This window comes from Falco peregrinus, chromosome 10, assembly GCF_023634155.1.
Source record: "Falco peregrinus isolate bFalPer1 chromosome 10, bFalPer1.pri, whole genome shotgun sequence".
Lineage (NCBI taxonomy): Eukaryota > Metazoa > Chordata > Aves > Falconiformes > Falconidae > Falco > Falco peregrinus.
Genome location: NC_073730.1, coordinates 7,057,299 through 7,079,205, shown reverse-complemented (window position 1 = coordinate 7,079,205; position 21,907 = coordinate 7,057,299). Strand labels below are relative to the sequence as shown.

General features: G+C 42.7%; 1 protein-coding gene across 6 annotated transcripts in view; it reads left to right on the top strand.

The window, feature by feature from the left end:
* ACBD6 (acyl-CoA binding domain containing 6) overlaps nucleotides 1-21,907 on the top strand; it is an 87,987-nt gene that overhangs the window by 8,491 nt on the left and 57,589 nt on the right. For all 6 annotated transcript variants that reach the window (XM_055815452.1, XM_055815449.1, XM_055815453.1 and 3 more), the window contains exon 4: nucleotides 18,213-18,295. In XM_055815452.1, the coding sequence (XP_055671427.1) occupies nucleotides 18,213-18,295 (83 nt within the window). The remainder of the gene's footprint in view (nucleotides 1-18,212; nucleotides 18,296-21,907) is intronic.

Sequence of the window (21,907 nt, the reverse complement as noted above, 5' to 3'; positions counted from 1 at the left end):
CCAAAACACCTAATGCTTTCCTGAAGTTTTACGGGTAGAGCTTCAGTTTATAAAAAGATTTGACGTGCATGGTGACAAGTTTTAGCTTTGGGTACTCTCTTCACTTTCTTGCTTCAGAGAAATACTTATTGTCACAGGCATGACCTTCGGGTTACAAAGCTGTTGGCTAGGGAAGAGGAATAATCTGTTAGGTTTTTTTAATAAATAAACAAAGAAGCCATATAGCAAACAAAGAATGGTTTGCAGCACTGCTCTTCCTCTCTTCCCCTAAGGTGAGGAATGAATGTGTGTGAGCATGTTTCTTCCCATTGCTGTCCTTGCATAAGCCTGTCCCAGGACTCAGCAGAAACTAGACCGTGCTGGGTAATGCTGTTGCACCAGCATGTTTGCTCATTTAGGTATTGCTTCGTCCTCCCTTTTTGAATAGCTGGTGCAAGAAGTGTGGGCTTGCAGGAAGAGGGCAGTGCTGGAGGTTGAACAAAAGTTTCTGGGAAGGTAGGTTAGAGTGGTTTAAAGAAATGTGGGTTTTCTTTGTTGAGATGTTTATGTTGCAGTGTTTCAATAGCTGTGCTTCTCTCACTATTGCAATATGCATATACATATAAAATGCATATATTTCTTGGCTTTTTTGAAGCCAATGATTTTTTTCCTCTCTGTGGTGACAGCGCACGGAACTATAATATAATATAATGCTCAGGAAAGCCTGTAGGGTGTTACTGTCCCTACGCTGCTGCGCAGGTGCCACGTTTCTTGATCTGCCTTCTTTGCTTTTCCTGTGCCTTGCCTATGGCTGAGCGAGAAACCTGTTAAGAGATCTGAGTGCTTTACATGGAAGGAAGATGCTGAGGTGCAGAAAGGCCTAGCAGAGGAAGTTACGTGAGCTGAGAATGTAGTTTAAAAGTTAGCATTACAGTACAGGTGACACTTCTTTAAAAGAAGTCACCTGTCCTTCCTACTACATCGTCCTTTTAATTCCAGTTTTTATACAGCCAAAATACTATCAGGAGTCCTCTCACTCTGATCTGTCTCGTGTTGCTCTGTACTCGTTAATTTTTTGTTATTACAATTTTTTTCCCCCCTACCAAATCCACCTTCTGGAGCCACGAGAGGGAGCTCTGTTCCTTAAAATGATGGAGATGTATGTGGCAGGGGATGGAGATAAAATAGCTATTTTAGTCTTCAAATTTCAAATTGGATTTATAGAAAAGATCTGTGGGTACATTACAAGGTGCTTCATCACTGTCATTGTGTCTCCTTTGCATGCTCATCTGCTGGGTTCCTTTGAATTTTTCTTACGTTCAGTAGATCATGAATGAAATACTCCTAGTATTTGGTTAAAAGCGGTATAAAGTGCTTGGTACAAATTTGAAAAGTTCGGCTTTCAGATCATTATGAATCTTTAATAGTAATTATAGTACAAGGGTGTTGAATTTCTTACTGTGAAGCTTCATGACTTTTGCTATTGTAGAGCTTTCTCAATACTACCTACATACTTTATCTTCAGCAGTTCATCTCATCCCTTGAAGTTGTTCTTGTGTGTTATCTTAAATATTCCTCAGTCTCCTATTTCATATTTTTGCAAAGGGTTTTAAGAAGTCTTGATCCTTCAGTACTAAATGTGCAAAATTTAAAACTTAGGAACACCTTATCTTTTTCATAGGTTCATTTTCTTTGCAGCAGATTTGCTGCTGCAGCTTTCAAGCTGTCAGTATTTTTCTTAATAAATAGGATGGAACTAAGTGCAGTGTTTCTTTTGCAGTCCAAATAGATCCACTTTTTAATTTCTTTTTCTTGATTCTTCATTGATTCATTCTTTCAAATTGACCTTGCAGTTCTTGTATTAGTACATTTTCAGCATCAGACTGTAACTGCTATCATTTAGTAATCCTTGCTTGTTTTGGAGGAAAAAAACCCAGAAGTAAAAACATTCTGATGCAGTAGGAGCACCCTGAATTTGTGTTCAGAAGCAATGAGAACACCAGTAGGAGCCAAGATCTGACCTGCTGCTTCCTGCATGGAGTTCAGAGTAGCTAGGACAGTAGTTAGGACACAACTGAACATGGAGAAGCAGTCGCACAGCTGTTCTCTGCTCTGCGAAGCTGGTATGCCACTTTTGACAGGAGAGGCACATCTGCTGGCTCATCTCCATGGCTATTTCCAATGTCGTTTAGTTTCTTCTTCACCCTTGCTAACAGCAGGTTGTCTGGTAGTCATGCCTGATTTCAGAGCCTTGTCTAAAACCTGGATAGAAATTACACTGCATTTATTATTAGCAATTTCCTTGTTAGGAAATCTTTAAAGTAGCAGATGGCCTAAGGGGTACTGAGGTGGGATCCATTGTCTTTACATTCACAAAGCTGCAGGAATCTCCTTGCTGTATTTATCTTGAATCCAGAAGTGTAGAGCCAATAATCACAATTGCCTTTCTGGATGCTTTGCAGTTACGTCCTCCTGGGTTGGCATGGTCATACTGTGTTTTGTGTCGTAGGTTGTTTTGTTCCTTTTCCCAAGAAGAGCTGTTAGTAGGAGGTCAGGGCTATACTTTTCCGTGCTTGTCTCCATTCTCCTCTTGATGCAGTCTTCCTTCGTCATCTTCTACCTTTTAGCGCATCTTTTGTTTCTTGTTCTTTCTTGTGAGTCATTCATTTCAGTCTGAAGTTCCAGGCAGTGGGAAGGTAATTGCTTGGACTGGCTCAGCTCTATTTGCATATTTCAGAGACATCACCTGTCCTTCAAGTCTATTCACTCTTCCTCCAGAACAGGGAATAATTTATGAAGCAGTTCTTTTGCATTCTCTATCCTTAAACAGAAACCTTTCATGCCGTCAACACCTCCCACTGCTTTGGGTCCCTTTAGAGGGGTAGTGTCCCAGCTGCTTTGCTGCTTGTACGTTCACCTGTCTTCTTCCTGCTTTACTGGCAGCAAATGACATGTTGCTTTCAGAGGCTTTTGCTGACGTGTGTGTGAGTTTGGCAATGATGCTCATCTGCTCTCCCTGCCAGCCACCTGCAGCTTATTGCCTACATGTGCTCATCCCCTGGCCCCTCTCGTGTGGTGGCTCTGGGGTACCCGCTGTTGTGGTGCTCTCCAGAGGTCTCAGCAGTGGGTTTGGTGATTTAGGGAGGTTCACCTTCACGAGCTGGTTGTCTTGCATTTTTATGCAATAACTTTGTTCCTGTGTACATCGCTGTCTCTACTGTATAATTGGGTGCTTCTAGTACTTGCAGTTTTTGAGACAGTCTCCATGGCTGTATTTCCATTCCGCCATGCACTCTAAAATTCTGATCTGTCCTGTATTTGATACCACAAATCCCCACTGGCTTTTAAGCACCCAGATTTTTCAAATCTCGGATTGGTATGGGAGTTTGTCCACAGGCAGTGACCATCCAGGGGCAGGACCGGGACAGCACCTCTTCTGCTCAGCAGCATTATACACATCTCTGCAACTGAGTTCATGTCGCAAGGGATGTGGGTGGAGGTGTGTACACAACGCTGCAGTGAGGCGGTTAGGAGCTGTTATTGATTGTTTCTTGTAACAAGACGGTTATATGGCACAGCTTAAACAATAAAAATAAATAATAAAAAAAGCATCCAGACTTGCTCATCAGTTTTAGCCTTCCATTTGCTGATTGCAGTTTTGGCATCTCTTGATTCTAAATATTTCCTTTTCCTATTTCTTATATTGCACATTTACCAGTTCCAATCTCAACAGCTTGTCATGCTACTAACTTCAGTGGCATCCTTCCCCAAACACTGAGAGGCCTTCTTTCTATTTGTTTTGACTGCTGAAATTTTCAGGAGGACTTAATGATTTTTCTATTTCTGTATTAAAAAGAAGCAAAATTGGCATTTTGACTTGACTGGGCTTCACCAATAATGCACTTAGTAAGATTTGTGCTGTGTAATGAGGAGAGTTGAAAATCTGAAGAGAAGAGCCATGTGTCTAAGGCAAATCAGGAAGACAACTCGATTTCAAGGAAAGTAGACATTCACTAAACATCTCTTTCAGCTGTTAAAGGTCTGAAATTCCAGTGCTGATGTCTGCAGGAGAGAAAGCTGCCTGGGTTTTTTCCAGTACTGTTCTGTGCCTTGTTGGAGCAGAGGAGGATTTATTTCTCTCTACTCTGGACCAAGTAGTCAACAGGGGTAAATGTACCTATTGCTCTGCTGGCGTGGGAGCACCCAGTCGTATTCGGGGCAGCTGGGAGAGGACCCCTGGGGAACAGACAGTCAGTCTCATGGAAGAGAAAACTTCAGAGTGAATAAAATAGCAAATGCACTATTGCTGCAGGCTCAGAGCAGTCCAGTAAGCTGGAAAACCTGCAGGAATAAAGCAAATGGATTTGTCCAGTGGCCAGTGGGTGTTTTTGCAGGAGGTACTGCAGGGGGCAATATTTGATAAGGTGGGTAGCCAGCTCCCCCACGCAAAGGGGTGGGCTTCACACACCCCCACACCCCCCACTTGTTTCTGTTGAAATAACCTTTCTCGATCACATTTAAATGCAACAAGCAAGTTAAAACTAAAATGTGGAAAAGAGAATTTGCAATTCAAGGGTACAGTGAAAAGCAGGAGAAACAATTTCCAGATCTGCAGAGGAGCGGGGTTTGTATGTATGCTTTTTGTAGGTTGCACTAGGTGTTACTGAAATATTTTAACAATTGATTCAAATTGATGAGCTGCTTGTATTTCAGTGGGATCTCCAAGGCAACTTAAAATTTCTGTAGTGACTGAAATACAAACTGTGTATCCCATGATGTTAAAACAGGCATTTGGAAATCCAAACCTTAATTTTTCTTAAATTTGAACTCATTGCTCGAATCTGGCCTCATGTCTGAAGCAAGCAGCTTTGCTCTTTTGCAGTTTACGGGTTTTATGTTTGGTCAACTTCTTAGAAGTACAGTAGTGAATGGTAAATCAAAAGTAGTTTCAGGCTGAAATCTGTGGATTTCTTGGTTAGTACTGCAGGCCGATGGAAATTAAGAAATGCATTAGAGAAACTGCAGTGTCTAAATAAAATGAGTGCTCCCATCATGTTTTCCTGTTTTGTCTATCAGTCAAACAGATGTCTCCCTTGATAATCTGTCCAAGCAGCCACCGTTTGGGGTTGGGAAAGAGCAGCAGAGTGGTGTGGGCAGGATTACAAGGGGGATGGGAAGAGCAGGAGAGGAAAAGACCTGTTTGGGTCTCTGCCTGTCACCAGCAGCACCGTATTTACATACCTGCTATGCAGTTAGTTTGGGTAAACGTCTCAATTTATGGCTTGCTATACTGCGAGGTCAAAAACTTTGAAACTAGTGACTTTATTTCTTTTGTAGTATAAAAGCAATTTAATTGCATCGTGTAAAGTGGGGACTAATCGAGTTATGGCTGTGCTCCTTAAAGCTTGCCTTCCTGTGCTGCGCTAATGCAGCACGCTGGGGAGAGCAGCCTGCTGCGCTCCTGTGAGCTCCGCAGCAGTGCTGCCCGGGGTCTTTGCTCCTCGCTGCTCCTGTTTCTTTCTGGGTGTGTATACATCCTTGTGTGTCAGTTCACACTGAGTGAATTTCATGTGTGACTTTCTGGTTTTCTCCCAAATGTTAAGAATAAAAATTGTACCAAAATGCAGAAAACAAACTGCGCTATGAACTACATATAATTTGAAATCTCTTATTTTGATGGATGACCAGATTGGAAGAAGCAAATTACTGAGATAATTCACAAACTAATCAGGCTCTTCCCCTTAAAACAAACAAACCCCAAAACAAAAAACAAAAAAACCCCAAACAAAAAACCCACAACAAAACAAAGCAACAAGCCTATATTTTTTTACTATTACTCTTTTAACGGAAAAGGAAGGACTAGAAATTAAGAACAAAACCAAGAAACTGAGCCACCCCAGGCCTTTGGCCTTGGAGCATGTAAGACTGCAGTGTTCTCTGGGTTTAGGCAAACCGCAGAGTTGGGGGTTTTGGGGGAATGGTTTTGCAGTATGTGTTAGTTTGGTGTATGTCCTGAGGCGGGTTAGATCTTAATACACAGAGGGATTCTTCTGCCCTGCTGCCTCTTGCCAGCTGTGCAAGCGGGGTTCGTGGTGGATGCAGCCTTCCTGTGGGAGGGAGTAGTCTATGCTATGCATGGCTAACAAAAGCTCACAGTTTGTGTACACCTTACTCATATGTGGAAGACTTCAGGCAGAGTCACCCACCTTATTTTATCCACTTGGGAAAAATGGCAGTTTATTAGCTGTATAAGTTAGTCCTTGAGTGTTTTGCTTCAGGAGCATGCTTTTGGAACTGATTTTTCTTACTAGCAAGGGGATGTTTTCTTGTTTCTGTTGTGTAAGACAGTAAAATATCACAGAACAAACATGAACTAGATTTCTTCATTCTTCTGCAATAAAGGTGGAGAGTGTTGCATCCTTTGCTTCTCTGTACCTTCTCATGAGAAAAGCGTGCTGATGCTTTATGTACTCGATATAGGTCCTATTCATAAACATAGCTGTCCATATGTTATTTGCTACCTTTCTGTCCCTGTCTTTGCATGTGTAACTGTTTATCAATTTTATTCCATGCAAGATAGCTCAACTCTGGCCCACCAGACAGGAGGTAGCGTGTTGCCTGCCTGCTTTGTTTTATAGACTGTTACGCTCTCGGCAGCACATCAAATTCAGTTTCCTGTTTATCCTTGCTGTTATTGAAAGCAGCGCAGGCTCATGGGCAGTACAAGTCCTCACTCAGTACTGGGAAGAGAATGCTGCCATCCCTTGGCTGTTGTTTAAGTGAGAGAGTGGATTAATAAAATAGTATGTGTAACTTCTGTTCATAACGATGACAGCGTGGATGGGAGCTGGCAGTTGTTTGCCATGAACCCGTGGCCTGAGGATGGAGTTGTCAGAGATGTCCTGAGGATGCTTTGTTCTAGCAAGTAACTCACGTGCCAGGCGTTGGGGTGCTGTGCTGGTGGGGCTGTCAGCCATGGTGGTCTGGGAGTTTGCCTGTGGACAAGCTTGATAAATTATAGGGCTTATTCTCTTCCGCAGCTGCATTGTGTTGCAGAGCACAAAACAAAGTGCCAGATCCAGAGTGAGATTTTCGGGTTTTTGGAATTGTGGTTCTGGCAAGCTGTGCAGGAGTGAAAAAGTTAAAATGAACGAGCATCTCATATAGAAATATAAACAGCTGGAATATGTGTCAGCCTCCCACCCCCTGGGACTCTGTTGGATTGTTCTCTTTGATTTTACATCTCTGCAGAAATTTATGGTCTCGGCTCCTTTTATTTATGACATTGCAATCCTCGTTCAAGCGATTGATTGAAATACAACAGTGTCAAGCTGCAAGCCTGTATTTTAGAAAGGTTGAAGTTTAGAAAGCAAACCAGCAATGCAAACAGTAGTGTATTGAAAGCTGCGCTGGAATCCTGTACAGAGGTTGCCCATGTTTTTATGATCCTGAAATTCCTCACAGTAAAGCATTACCATGACAAAGATTTATACCTTTTCTTTGTTCCTCCTTCCTACAAACATACTGTATGTTAAGTATGCAATCTTACTAGCCCTGCAAGGGCTAACTTTTGCTTGTAACGATGTTAGCCCCTGTGTTTCCAGCTCAGATCCAGCAGTGCTGATGCACAGTATTGTTAGCGTACTGTGGGCAGCATCATATATTCTCTCGCAACTACTCAGATGTAACAGTAGCTGTTTTCTGGGGTTGTAAACAAGAAATTGAGGGGCTTCTTGTTTTTGGCTCCCAATGCAGTGATTTTGGTTAAAAATTCAAGCAAAGATGAAATATTTTTTTCCTTTTGAATTTGTCAGTGAATTAACTTTCATCATCTTGCACTAATTCAAAAAAATACCTTGTACTATCTGGAATGTATTCAGAAAAAAGAATAATTAGAAATGTAGCTCTGCCTTGCTGATGCTGAGTGTGCTGCTGCAGCATAGTGATGTGTGTGGCACCCCAGCGTCATGATTCCTGGCTTACTGGTGGATTAAGACACTGCATGCTAGCCAGATATACCAGAGGCAAACGGAGGAAAAATCCCATCAAATCAATTTAAGTATATATATCAAACTACTGGCATTCAGTGATGACAAGATGTAACCGAATGAGGCAAGGTACTTGCTTTAATGTGTAACTTTCTGTGGAGCCGGGACTTTGGTTGCTTTTTTCTTTCCCCTGTAATAGATGTCCAGAAGTAACAGGTTTTGCTGTATGGCCGTAGTGCACAGGTAGCAGTCCCACAGCACCTGGTTATTCTGTATTCCCGCAGCTGTGGGGCTGGAACCATGGGATACAGCTGAGCTCTGGGATCTTAAAACTTGACTTGAGCAAGTGCTCTCCTAGCTGAGAAAGCATCTCAATATCAGAGAAGGGCCACCAGATCAGGTTTAAGTTGCTGCTGATTCTCTGCTGTGGATTGTTGCTGCTGTGGCTGAGTTGACAAAAAATGGATAGGTTCTGATGCTTCCAGGAAGAGCCCAAGATCATGGCTTAATCTGAGATGGCAAGGTTGAATTTAAGATGTCAAACCACAAGCTGAAGTGGCTGAGGTGCAACCAGGTGTTGCCCTCTGCTGTTTTTTTTCCTTGAGGTGGCAGTTTCTGGCAAAGCAAGGAATGGTTTTAAATGTCACATGCAGAATGTCATACGCAGTCTTCATTTGCTGCGGATTTTAGCAGCCAATGCTGCTTCTCCCCAGCAACAAAAACGTGGATAACAAAAGTATGGGAAAGCTTGATTTTATGAAACAGCTGTGTACGGCTGGAAGCAGAAAGAGCAGTGTTGTTGCATGAGAAGTGCCTCCACCAGCAATCAAAACTTTCCTGTTAGGTTAATTTCTGTACTGACATTCCATGGGCTAAAACAAATGGGAAAATGAAGCTTTCAGTACTGCTAAGCAGCATTACAAAATTGGGATCTGGGGAGGTTGCATCGTGGGCTGACAGAGGGAAGGTGTTGAACCAAGCAGGATGGTGTCAGGGCTGTAGGGACAGGGCAGGCAAGCAGGCAGTGAGATGAGTTAGGGGCTTGGAGCAGAGGCTGAAAGAGCAGGCTGAACGTAAGGCTGATGTAACAGGAGGTCTAGAAAGGGACAAAAAGCAGATAAGAAGTTGCAAGGAGAGGTGGGGAGGAACAGCAGGGTAAGAGGTGCTTTCCCTGCTCAATTTTAGCTTCCTGCTGGCCCGGCCACTTCCCAGGCAGCAGAGAGTCTCCCTGACATCTTTGGACCCCAGTATTTTCCTGGGGTGCTCAGAAGAAGGTGGGCATTCAGGAGGCGGACGTTCAGTTGCTCTACAGCTTGCTCAGGAGATCGTGGTAGCCTCTCATCCAAGTCTTGCTCCTGTTTTGGCCAGCAACCCGCCAGGCTGTGCTAGCAACTTGACGGTTTTAAAAGGGGTAGGGTGCAACCTCTAATTAAAAATCCAATTTTTCAAAGTAATTGAAACTGTTACAGAAATTTCAACGTGCTGTGTCAGATGCTGTTACAAAATTCAGGAACTTGGGTAGAAATTACAAGTTTATCTTACTGTGCAGTATGTAATGCCTTGATTTTTTAGGTATGGAGTTGTAGACATTTATTTGATGGTATTCAGACACAGGGAGGGTCCGTGTACCCTGGTGCTTCCATTCGGTTGTGTAAAGGCTGGTTTAAAAGAGAGCATGTGTTAATTAAAAATAGCATATGCTTTTCAATAGTTGTAATTGTTTTGTGCGTAACATAAGCTATAGCATAATTAGGCTGTTTCTTTAGTGAAAATACAGCTTTTCATGTTAGAACAAGGTTAAGTGGTTATGTTTAGCTTGCTCTTTACACGAAGTATCAAGGAGGTATTGAGTGTAATTACTGGAGATTAAGATGTTGTTTGGAAATTAGCTAACACATTGGTTAATGTCTTGTAAATGCTATTTGTCTCTTAGAGTGGAAAAAGAGTTATCCTTTAAAAGAGCAGGTATTGTCTAGTACTTAGATACTTGGGCACTATTGTACCCCTTTACTGCTATTGTAAGAAAAGATGGCACTCCTTCAATGTCTCTAGAGCATCCTGTGAGTGTGTTGAGCTGAACTAACCAACACAAAGGCACTAAAAGGCTCAGACACAACGTCAGTGCAGGGCGCTGGGCAGCTGCCTCCAGATCCTGCTGCATCCTTCTGGCTGAGCCTGCAAAGGGTTACACCATAACGTCAGAAACCTTTGTTCCTGCTGGGATGCTCAGATCCTTCCCTTGCCTGAGCCTGTGGGGACAGGGACCAGTGAAGATCTCTTCATTTTATATTTCTCTGTCTGCAGAGTGCATAAATCCACCCTCTGCCTTCACAATCCAGATCTGTTGGAGGAAACACATTTCAGTGGTGCTGGTCAAACAGCCTTGGAGCCGTTCCTTTTGCGAATGGGGAAATTGGCCTCTGCCACTGCTGTACTGCTGTCTGGCCCAGTGTCACTCCAGAAAGTACAGGATGACTATGTCAACAGGCAGGCTGGGGGTGGGGGCTGATGTCCTTCCTTTGTTTCTCAAAAGTGAGAGTTGCCTTTGGCTTTCAAGCTTCAGAGCACGTGTTTCATGTCGAGCTATGTAGCCTTTCAGTATTTCCAGTTTGTCTCGGAATATACTTCTGGCTCATACAAATGTCTGTGTAAATCTATATAAATGAATATCTTGCATTAACTTGACCAAAACCAGCAATTACAGTACAGGCTCTGCTTGTATCTATAGCTTGGTCCCCTCTGCCTGGGCATTTGTGGATTTTCATATGGGTGATGTGACAGAAGTGATTGATTGCTTCCAGGGCTGACGATGCAATGCTCTGTGTTCCCCTCGTGAAAGCTCAGATTTCTGCAAGCTGCCTCACGCCGGGAGGGTGCAAACAGGCCACTCTCTTCACCCTTTGGTCTGCAGGCTTTGGGAGTCTGCAAGTTACTGCAGGGTCCCCAAAAAGGGGATGAGGAAAGGAAAGTCTGCTGGTGGTCTTGTGTTTGCCACCTCTGTGTCTGGTTTTCCATTAAAAAAAAAAAGCTCCACAAATCAAAACCTGTTGGAAGCCACTGCATTAGGGTTTTTTTGATTGAGCATATTATTTCATTCCATGCATATGTTAAAATGTACACAGTGAGTCATGAAATCACAGCTACTGGCAAGTATAAAACTTACTCAAAATTATGTTAAGCATTTTACATTTATTTCCACTCCCCTGACTGTCTTTACTACTCATTTCCAACTGTGATTATGGTTCAGTTATTAACTAACTCGTTATAGGTTAAATGAGTAATCTGCAAGGCCTTGTTTTAGATCACAGTGCTGTTTAATTATGACATTAATTATAGTGTGTTTGTTTTTATTTTTTGAATGTAATCTGGAAAATATTTTCCATGTCTTATGTTGTGTTTTTTAAGAGGAAATCATGTGATGAGGTTTAAAAGGACCAGAAAACTTTTTTTTTTTCAAATGTAGCCATTAATGGAACATTAACTAAACCGCCCCTGCAATATTTAAAACAAAACAAACCAACAACCAAGCCCCACATTATCCTGCGGAGTGTACTGCCATTTTTTACAGGACAGTTTGCTCAAATGGTACAGATCCTCAGTGGTCTCTTGAAAACGCTCCAGGTGCTGAGTCATGTGCACGCTCTCCCTGAGCTGCTACTGGGAGCCAAGAGGGATTGTTGAGAGAGGAATATTAAAATAGTCTGTTTATGACGGCCATTAATACGCCTGGTGCGGAGCGTACAGCAGCCTTGCATGAAAGGTGGCTTTGTAGCAGAGGCTGCCCTCAGCCAGGGTGTGTTTTTATCTTGTTCGGATGTCACTGGCCTCTGCCAGTCTGTGAAGAGTGGTGAGAAATGCTGAGCTCACGCATTTTAGCTGGGAAAGGAGGATTTTGCATCCTGCTTGAGCGTTTAACGTAGTGCCTAATTTTATAGATGGTAAAAAAATAATTCTTCTAGTAGCATCACCTCTGAAGGGTTAATACTATCCTGCCCTCCTGCTGCAGGTAGTGTGAAGTTCAGCTGAGCTGTAAAATCAGAAAGATACAGGTGGAAAATACCTTTGGAAGAGAACATCGTTTGTCCTCATTTCATGCTTCATTAGCCGATCTGCCAGAGGACACTCCTGCATTGTTCTGGGGTCAGGAGCCTCCTGCAGTGCTGGGGGAGAAGGGACATCTCCTCCCTGTCCAAAGGCTCTCATCTTCGGACCACCTGCATTTGGGGTGGAGAGCACCCTCCTCCCCTTGGCTTTCCTGGCACTGGCCTTAACTAGCAAAGGAAAAGACGGCAGCAATTATGGCACACACAATTAACGAGCTTCTAATCTCCAGCCTTGTGTGTAATTGCTGCTGTCAAATACAATTAGTGTCTGCCCAAGTTCCCTTCCCAGGGGGATGGCCAGGCTGTGGCACAGAGGGAGAGGAAGGAGGGTGAGTATCTGAAACTTTAGGAGAGTTTACATTTTCTTGTTAGCTTCCTAATAATCCTCACTCCTCTCAATTTGTGTCCAGAAATGTTAATCCAAAGCATTAAGGGGACATGGTGGCCAGCAAAGCAGGCCTCGAGGTCTACTGTTGGGTTAACTGTGAAGTGTCTTCTATAAAATTTGTCACCTGAGACTGTACCAGCTTAATTACAATTCAATCAGCACACTTCAGGGATTTACTGGTACCTTTATGTGAGCCTGATGGGGTTGCAGGATGTTGCTTGTCCTGTCATGGCAGCTGAGACTGGAGTTGCTGATCACCTCTCAGGTGTATTTTGGGGCGCTGGGACCTGGGCTAGGGTTTCTCCTGCCCAAGCAGACCTCTGTGAACATCCAGCACTTGCAGCTCCTCCAGACTGTCTGGTTCAGGAGCCTCAGTTGCACCCCAGAGCCCTTGCAGGCACCCTGTGAGGCCAAGGCAGATTTTGGTTGGTTCTTTGGTGGCTGCTGAAGGCTGCCACGTTCCTGTTGAGCAGGGTGTCTCACTGGTCTGCTGTTGTGTGTCTGCACCTTCCTGCAAAGTGGTACAGAGCAAGGTAATGTGTGGCCCTGGCGCTGAGTTCTGCACAGGGCCATGCGGGGAAGCCAGGGAGCATGCTGTGGAGAAACCCTCCTCTACAGCTCAGCCATTGCTCCAAGAAGGTGAATTATGCAAAACACATGTAGACTGAAATCTGTACTATGTATTTGCTGCTGTGGAAACACTTGAGAAGTTTTGATTGTAGTAATTTTGTTGGGAGTGTTTCTTGTCTCCATACCATAAAGCTGGATACAGCTGCTGCTCTGCCTCAAGTTGCGTCAGATTCAGAGGAGGAGAAAAACAGTACAGTAAGTAGCCTCTGAACATTGAATCTTAGAATCATTTAGGCTGGAAAAGACCTTTAAGATCATGGAGTCCAACCGTTAACCCAGGACTGCCAAGCCCACCGCTAACCCATGTCCCCAAGTGCTACATTACATACCTTTTTAAGTATGTCCAGGGGTCATCCAGTATCTCAGCCACCTCCCTGGGCAGCCTTGTTCCAGTGCTTGACCACCCTTTTGGTGAAGACATTTTTCCCAACACCCAGTCTAAGCCTCCCCTGGCACAGCTCGAGGCCTTTGACTTGTGTCCTATCACTTATTACTTGGGGGAGGAGACAGACCCCCACCTTGCTGCAAGCTCCTTTCAGGTGGTTGTAGAGAGCGATAAGGTCCCCCCTGATCCTCCTTCTAATCTAAAGTAACTTCTTCCATGCGCTGCAGTGGCTCAGGTGTCAGATCCTGATGCATAGCTCATTTAAGTTGTCCCACGTTTCTGTTTCCAAGATGTGTGATGATGAAGAAATTGGATCTTGACCGTTTTAAGCCGTTAGCCAATGTAACTTCAAAGATAAGTATTTTGATTAGATGAACCTTTTTGCTAATGGCTTTCTCTTTTTCTTAAATATGTATTTATGTGAAGGTACTTAAAGGTTTTCGGTGTGGAGAAAAGCCAGAGTGAGATATGAGGGAATTGGGGGAGTTGATAGTTGTGCTGGGCAGCACAGCCACGTGCCGTGCCAAACAGCTCTTGCTGCTCTGTGTGTTGGGTGTGAAATTAGCCAGGCAGAGTTCTTGTTTTGCTCTGGATCAAGCTGGGGTGCCCTACATTTAACCAATGCCTAGGGTCTAGCTGTTCTTTTAACTCCAAGATCTGGGTTTGGTGTGTGTAGTGTTTTGGTGTTTTTTAAAGCTTCACTGAAACTTGTGCTGTTCCTGCTTTTTTGTAGTGTCTTTGTAGGACTTCTCTGTACCTTTCCTTCTGTCAGATTCATGAGTGCCTTGCCCTACATATAAAATAGCTGTGTGCCGTTCGGTCCCAGCTAATCACTGATGATTTTGCATGATGTTCACTTGCATCTCTATAACAAGTGCTGCAAAAATTCAAGAGGAGAAATGGATCATGCGGTGAGCATGGGAGACTTAAGACCAAAACAGAAGGTGAACTGAAAACTCTCACAAAGAAAACGTTTGTCTCTAATGGTTTATTGTTTCCATAATGCTTAGTATGATAAAGCTATCTTCTCTCTTGCCTTTATTTTTCGATCATGATTAGACTTTAATGTTGTTAAAGCTTATAAGTGAGTTTGAGCTACTGTCTTGTTGAAGAGAAGATGGAGCTGAAATTTTCAGTGAGGCATTGGACAGGGTTTTTTAATGTGTCTGTCATTATATGTTAACCTCTGAACTGGGACACGACGTCTGTTTTATGGCTGACAACAATTTAAAAGTATACATCTTGACATCATGGATAAAGGAAGAAGGGGGAGTGGAGAAAAAAAAGAATTAATGATGTTAGCAAATATTAGTCCCTGTATTTCCATTTTGCTCAGAAAGTGGCTGTCAGGCTTTGAGGCCGTCTGGAGCAGCATTGTCAGTGACAGCCAGTCGAGATGCGATTGTACCTTGAATCGAGCTGGTCTTTTATTGACAAATACAGTGCACTCGAGGCAGGGATGAGGATGCTCTGCTGTCTGTTCCAGGAGGAATGCAGCTTTTCTCCTGGCATTCCTGGTGACATTTGAGAAGGATAGTTCTGGGCTTAGTGGAGTTCTCTGCACCAGTCTGTGAGTGCATCGGGAGTCAGGGGAGTTGAAAATGTCTCTTAATGAGTACGTATGCTGCATACTGAAGCACGTATTTGCCCATGATTTATGCTAGCTTTGGTCAACCACATCCACATACTAAAGTTAACTGTCAAGAATAGTACTGACTTTGGTATCAGCTTTAACTGTACACGAGCAACCAAGAATCAATGGGCAAGAATTAGGGGTAAATGAGAAATTCCAGTGCCTCTTAAGGCCTCTTAATACTTCTTTACCATCTCTTTCCAGGTCTCTTACGTGCTGCTGCCTGTGCTTTGGCACTTGAGCGCAATCCTCCACGGTTTCTTCCTGTGCTGTCACAAATTCCCATTTATTCACACAGTTTTTAACTGGCAGTTTGAAGGCAACCCCCTCACACTCATGGAACCCACAGTAATTTTTGTCTTTTCTATAGCATCTCTCTTGCATGGTCCTCACTGCGGATAATACTGCTGTCATCTCTGTTGGATTCAGATTGCAAATTATGGGAGCTTGGGATCATGCTATTTCTTAACTATCATTAGTTACATGTGTATCTGCAGTGCTTTTGGACAGCGCTGCCAGCAGTGAAAGAAATTGAGCTGGCTTAATTGAGAGCCACATAGTTAATTATTAGTGCCTCTTTTAACAGAGGAGAGAGAAAATTTGCAGTGTCAGTTTTTAATTTCATTGTGGTTTGCAGGGTAGTGTGGCTTTAAACTCACTGGTTGTTATCTGTGTATATGTAGCATTTGCTTTCCAGCCTTTTTCTGTTGTAGAAATGTCAAGAGATTTGAGAAGGAAAGTGCATCTGCACCCTACCGATCCCTTCAGCCAGTATGGGCAACGAATAAAAACAGTGGTTCCTGTTAGTGCAATAGCTGCGACGCGGTTTGGAAGGAGTAACTGCTTCTGTTCCACTTCTTTCATTACCCAGTTTGGTACATCGTGCTCAGATACTGTGTGCAAATCCCTGGCAGGCTGGGTAGTACAGATATTGGAAGTGGGCAGATGAGCTCATGGTGTATAGGCAAGTTGTCAGGGGCGGCTGGAAAGAAACTAGTCTGTATCTACGTCAAGGCAGAGTTAACGTTTTGGGGAAGAAGCATTCCTTGTAGCTGGACAGATTCCCCTTGGGAAGTCCAGTGGTGATGAATGGTGGAGCCATGATGCTGTCTTTCATGGCTCTGCAGAGTCGGGGCACACATTAAATTCCGAGAGGATAGCTGACACTTTCCTGTACATTTTTCATAAACTTGTTCTACGTATCGAAGACTGTGATGGAATAAGCTTGGTTCAGCATTCATAAATTGAATATTGAGTTACCTATTTCTTTGTGAAAGAGATGAGATAAAAGCTACTTGGACGAAGTAACCTGTGTATGGATTAAAAGCCAGAGAAGTTTTTTGCCTGAGCATTTTTGGGAAGCCTTTATCGCTAAGTTTCCCGATGACCTTATGCGTACTCAATCAACGTGATTAATCTTTGGTAGAAATTCATTGGTTGTGCAAAGAAGGTGAATTTAATCCAAGAAACCTTTTTTACAGTTTCTGCCTCTAGAAAGACAAAATGTATTTTCTCAAGTGTTGTTTCTGACTTTGAAGAAAAGCAACAACCAAAAACTGTAGTGGGAAGAGATGAAAGAACATAGATTAAAAATGCTTTGTAGTTTCTGATACTGGTTGAATGACCACTGTCCCTCAATATCGAAGGAGATAGACTAGTTGTGAATATAGCTTCCTTTCATAGAAGTAACTCCTGCATGTAGTAGGAGATGATCTGAAATTAATTTTCTTTATAAGTGGTGTGGAAATAATTGATGGACAGTAAGGTTCTCTGCTAAATAATGTTTTAAGAGGGGCATTGCACTGTAAAGACTCTGAAGCCCTTTTCCTTCAGGAAGGGAGAACTTTGTGTCACCTTTTCCTCTAAATTAGAGAAAGCCTACTTGCCATAAAATAGGTTTCAAAGCCAATTTCCTTTCCATTTTTTCTCATAAAGAAATATGTCTGTGATATCTGCAAACCCAAACATTACAGCTTTGAGCAGGTACAGGAGAGCTGAAAGGTGGAACTGGTTGGCTCAAACTGGGCAGAATGTAAAAAATAAATGTATTATGGAGAAACAGTAAATTGATTTAAAACAAAAGCAGTCTAGAGATCAGGAAGACAGACAAACGGAAACAAGTTTTATTAAAAAAATAATCTAGTATCTTTGTAGGTAGAATTCTGATGAGGCAGCAATGCTTTTTGGTGTAATCAGCAATGTATTTCAGCTACTGAGAGACTACTAAAGGTTGGGACGGCTTTCCCTTTGCTTCTGATTTTGTTCACCCTGAGTGTGATAATCTCTCATCACGGAAGGCTGCAGAACTGTCCACTGACAACAGCACGTTGCAATTAATCGGCTGGTTTTATAAAGAATTCCTGCAGGGAATTGCAAACCAGTTTTGACTGTTTACCTGAAGACCAAGAAACTAGATGCCCTAGAAGAGTTAGGGCTGCCGGTGCCCTGCACCCCCTAATAGGGTCAGGCTTTCAGACAGCATGCACTTAACCCTTTCTGAAAGTCTGGCATCCATGTAAAGTCAGCCAGTTGGACATACCAAACTGCAGGATGTTTTTTTGAAAAGGTAGGCCTGAGGCTCCGTATCGATCAATCATTATTCTAATTGTTCATTTCTATTATGGTGGGAATCATTCGGAATCCTAGAGTTCCTGGGAGTAAATCATTTGGAAATGCTGCCCATTATAAAATTTAATTTTAAATCTATATTAAATAGATTTATAAAGGCAAGCTTTGCAATCTAGTAACATAACATTATGCTACCTCACAGAGGCTCAGCTTTTGGGTCCTAAGGGGCCACGGCTGGGAGTGCTGCAGAGGCCGTGCTTTGGCTGGTCGTGAGCGGGACAGCAGGACTGCCAAGCCTACCTTTCAGGTGACCTTCTGGGCCACCTTCAGAGGAGCATTGACCCGGTTTGCTGAGAGATCTATCCAGCTGCTCGGGATGGAGCAGGGTCGTGGGGTACCGTCTGCCGTGAAGATGAGGCTTTCAGAGGGCTGATCCCATCTCTGGGGCAGGGGAAGGGGTGGGAGGTGGCAGAGGGGTGGCACAGGCTGGAATGGAATGGGAAACAGGATGCTGGACCAATCTTTCTTTTTCTTTCAGACAACAGAGAGGAGGGGAAAGGAAAGCAAAACTGCATTCGGAGGCCCAGTTGTCAGCTCATTATATCAAGAAGAAACAATCAGGTGATTATCTGTGCTGGACTTCAGTTAAAACCAGTATTTTTCTAGTGTCATTTTGTTAAGATTTTTTTTTTTAATATTGCACAAATGTGGTGGCAACTACAACAGGGTAATAAATGACAGGAAAGAACTTTTCAGGTTCATAATCATTTAAATCAATAACTGCCTGTATCATTGCCAGGTAGTAACCTTTCCCTAGCGCAAGATGTGGAGGAAGGGCAAGGCTTCCCATTTTTCAGTTATATGGCTACAAAAAGGTAATATTGGATATTTTTAATAGAAAGCTATTCAGACAGTACCTTTTTCAAATAGTTATTTCTTTACCAATACATTCATTAAGGATTGTTCAGTGAAGGTTTTAATGTTGGACAATGTTTGCCTTCAGGGAGAGTTTGTACCTTATATCAAATTAATTTCTTTCTAGCTTCTGCAGTAGACATAGCAGAATCGCATTTACTGAACTAGAATGGCTGCTATTTAAAAACTGTCAAGGTGCTAGTAGTAAGTGACATTAGCTACTGAATAAGGACAGCTGGGTTTTTTTGTTTGCTTGGCTTTTTACTGTTCTAGACTACTAATCATGGGTATAATATTAACTCCAATACCTAAATGATTGCCCGGAGGATCTTTCAGCATACAGCATCATATTTTTAGTTAAAATGAACAGTCAGGGAAGACTAAATTTTTGAGCAGTGTTTGCTGTCATGTTACAGTCACTCATTTATGTGTGTGTGATCCCATTTGTTTTTTTGAATGTCTTACATCATTTTAGCCCCAGGAAATTAAAAGATAAACACTGATTTCTCTACGTATAGCTTCCCAAGCTTGCTGAGAACTTTCCCAAAGTGTTAAAACTCTAACACAGCATTTCTTTGGCTTTTTGTCACAAACTAATGAAAAATAAATCTTGAGCAGGTGGCTCCAAACCCTTTGCAAGGAGCTCAGGTAGAAATTGATATGGCTGTTCTGCCTAAGCAAATAGGGTGGCAGTTTTCTGCATGGCAGTAATGCGGACACTTCCCTCAGTGTTGCAGTCTGCTTCATAGCGAGATGGAACAGCTGGCGAGGAGTTGCCTTCTCTGCCTTATGTGGAGAGCCAACACGTCTTTAACTTGCCCCTGGATCTTGACCAGAGTTGGTCAGGTATGACCTTGGTTTAACACACTGTTTGGGGAATTATAAATAGCACTTCTGCTAGCCACAAGCTCCTTTTTCTTCCCTGCTCTGTCAGTGTAGGTCTCGGCCAACATCCTTGATCTCATTTTGACCTTGTGGTTAAATCCTGTTTGAGCTTTTGTTTTAGGAGTGGAACATATGAGTGCTGCCCAGTGTTGGTTGTTAAGTATGAGCTATGTTTAGTCTTACAGTGCTTATAGAGTCTCGGCTATCCCAAGCCTGTGATCCTTCCTGGACACAAAATACAGCAGAACATAAAGGAAAAGAGAGTTTGTTCTTGTTGTCTTGACTAGTCTAAATCTTCTTGTCATATTTTTGTTTTATTTCCATGAGAATATGACTTGTGCAGGACTTGAAGATAAGTACAGTTTCAAATAGTTTTTTCCCCCCAACATACCACGAGAAACATACGTGTTGCATGTTGAGTATGATATCATTGTAGTCTTTATGAATGAGAGTGTAAGCAGATGTAGTCTCTGACACAGCTAGAATAGGGTGATTCTGCTGAAAGTGAGTTAAATGAAGTCTCCTGACTCAGCTGGCAGAATGGAAACTCACGTTAGCACAGGTTGACTTGCAGGCATCGGTGCCTTCAGCTGCAGGGTAGGAAGTGAGTGTCATAATCTCACTCACATGCAGGTTGTACAGCTTCAACTTTCTTGGTGCAGTTGCCCATGTATTCTGGCTTTTGTCTACTTTCATTCTCTTACTGGAACAGGGAATAAATGTTTGCAAGTTTAGGCACATCTCTAATGGTGATAATAATAAAAGCATAGTCCTCATCAGCAAAATTGCACTGGTACTAAATTTGCAAGCAGATGAGCCAAAGGAGGGTGGCTCTGGACATTCAAGTTGGCATCCGAGTTTATCTAGAGCGCGGAGTGAAATGGTTTGGTAGATACCACTCGCCTGAGAAGGGTGACACTTCTGAGGCTGAGAGTGGTTACTTACAAGAACATAAGGTTAGCATTCAGTAACACTTCAGTGCACTTGTAAATAGAATGTAGTCTTAAAAAAATAATGCATTTTCTGTAGGGGAAGAAAATGTTTAAGGGGAAAGAAAATAGCTTGAGCCAGCATAAATTTAAATACATTGATAGTTACAGGTAAGTCCCGTGCTGTAAGTTCAGTGTCTTACGTGTATGCTACCTCAAAACCTAAGATCTGAAAAAAGAAACTTTGATGCAGACTATTTTATTGACTCCGTTGTTTATGGTGGGCCTACTGAAGCTTTACAGTAAGCTTGCAACGATTGGAATATAAATGAAACCACTTTAGTCTCTGTTTCCCAGGGCTGTTGATAGGATAAATATTTTCTAGTTACAGGATCATATTAAGGCACTCAGAATAAGCAAAAAAACCCCTTATTTTGTGTACTAAAAACTAAAGCTGGAGTCCTGGATTCTGACAGACTGCTGAAAGCAATTTCTCAGCAGGCATTACTCTGCCAAACACAGCCTACTGCATGCCCTTTAGGATTCCGCTGATGCAAAGGCAGGAAAAGGCTGTCTAATTTATCTGGAGCTCGCCATCGTCACGACCTCGCCTTGCACCAGGAGATAGACGAGAATGCAAGTGCGGATTTTTGAAGGTTCACCTAAGCAGGTTCGCTTATTTTATTCTTACCAGCAGCTTTTGAACAGTTTATCAAACGGTTAACATTCTCCAGGCTGCTGCCATGTAATAGGAAGATGAGAGCTCTTGTTTTAAATAGTGCACACCACTAGTTTACCATCAGCAGTAAACTACCAAGCAAAGCCGCAATGCCATTGCTTTCAAACTGGGTGTCTTAAAATTATGCATGAATAATGCTTACATTGCTTTTGTGGAATAAAATGCTTGGGTTTTAGGGTACAAATCTGTAAATATTGGTAACTGTACTTTGTCCATACCCTCCCCTAAAGTCAGCTGGATCAGAAGTAGGAGGAACTGGGGTGGTGCAAGGGCTGATTTTGCCTTATCGCTAATTATCTCAAATGTTTCTGCTTTGAGAACAAGACAGAAAAATGGTCAGTCTGACTCACAGAAGTATGTTGCACTGATTCCAAATAAATTCAAGAGCATCCACAGAAACAGGTTATGCTGATCTAATTAAATCAATTTAGAAAGAGATTCAGTTAAATCAGTGCAATTTGTGTGTTCATAGATCAATCCTCAAATCAGGAGAAGGTCTCTTGAGCTAATGAGGTGTAGCAGTTATTTACTTTGGGGTGCTGGGCACTGGTCATCAATTAGGAGTCATTAATAAACCCTGGCAATAAAGAGCTCAAGTGCCCCCAGTGACTAATGGGGAGCAGTTGCAGAATGTATTAGCGTAGTGCTCTGCCTCTGTGTTTCTCTGCAAATCACTTATCTCACTTCGGGCATTACATAAAAATAACGCATGCTGATGATTGAGGATGGGACTTGGAGGTTCCCTGGGATGGAAGGATTTAGAAA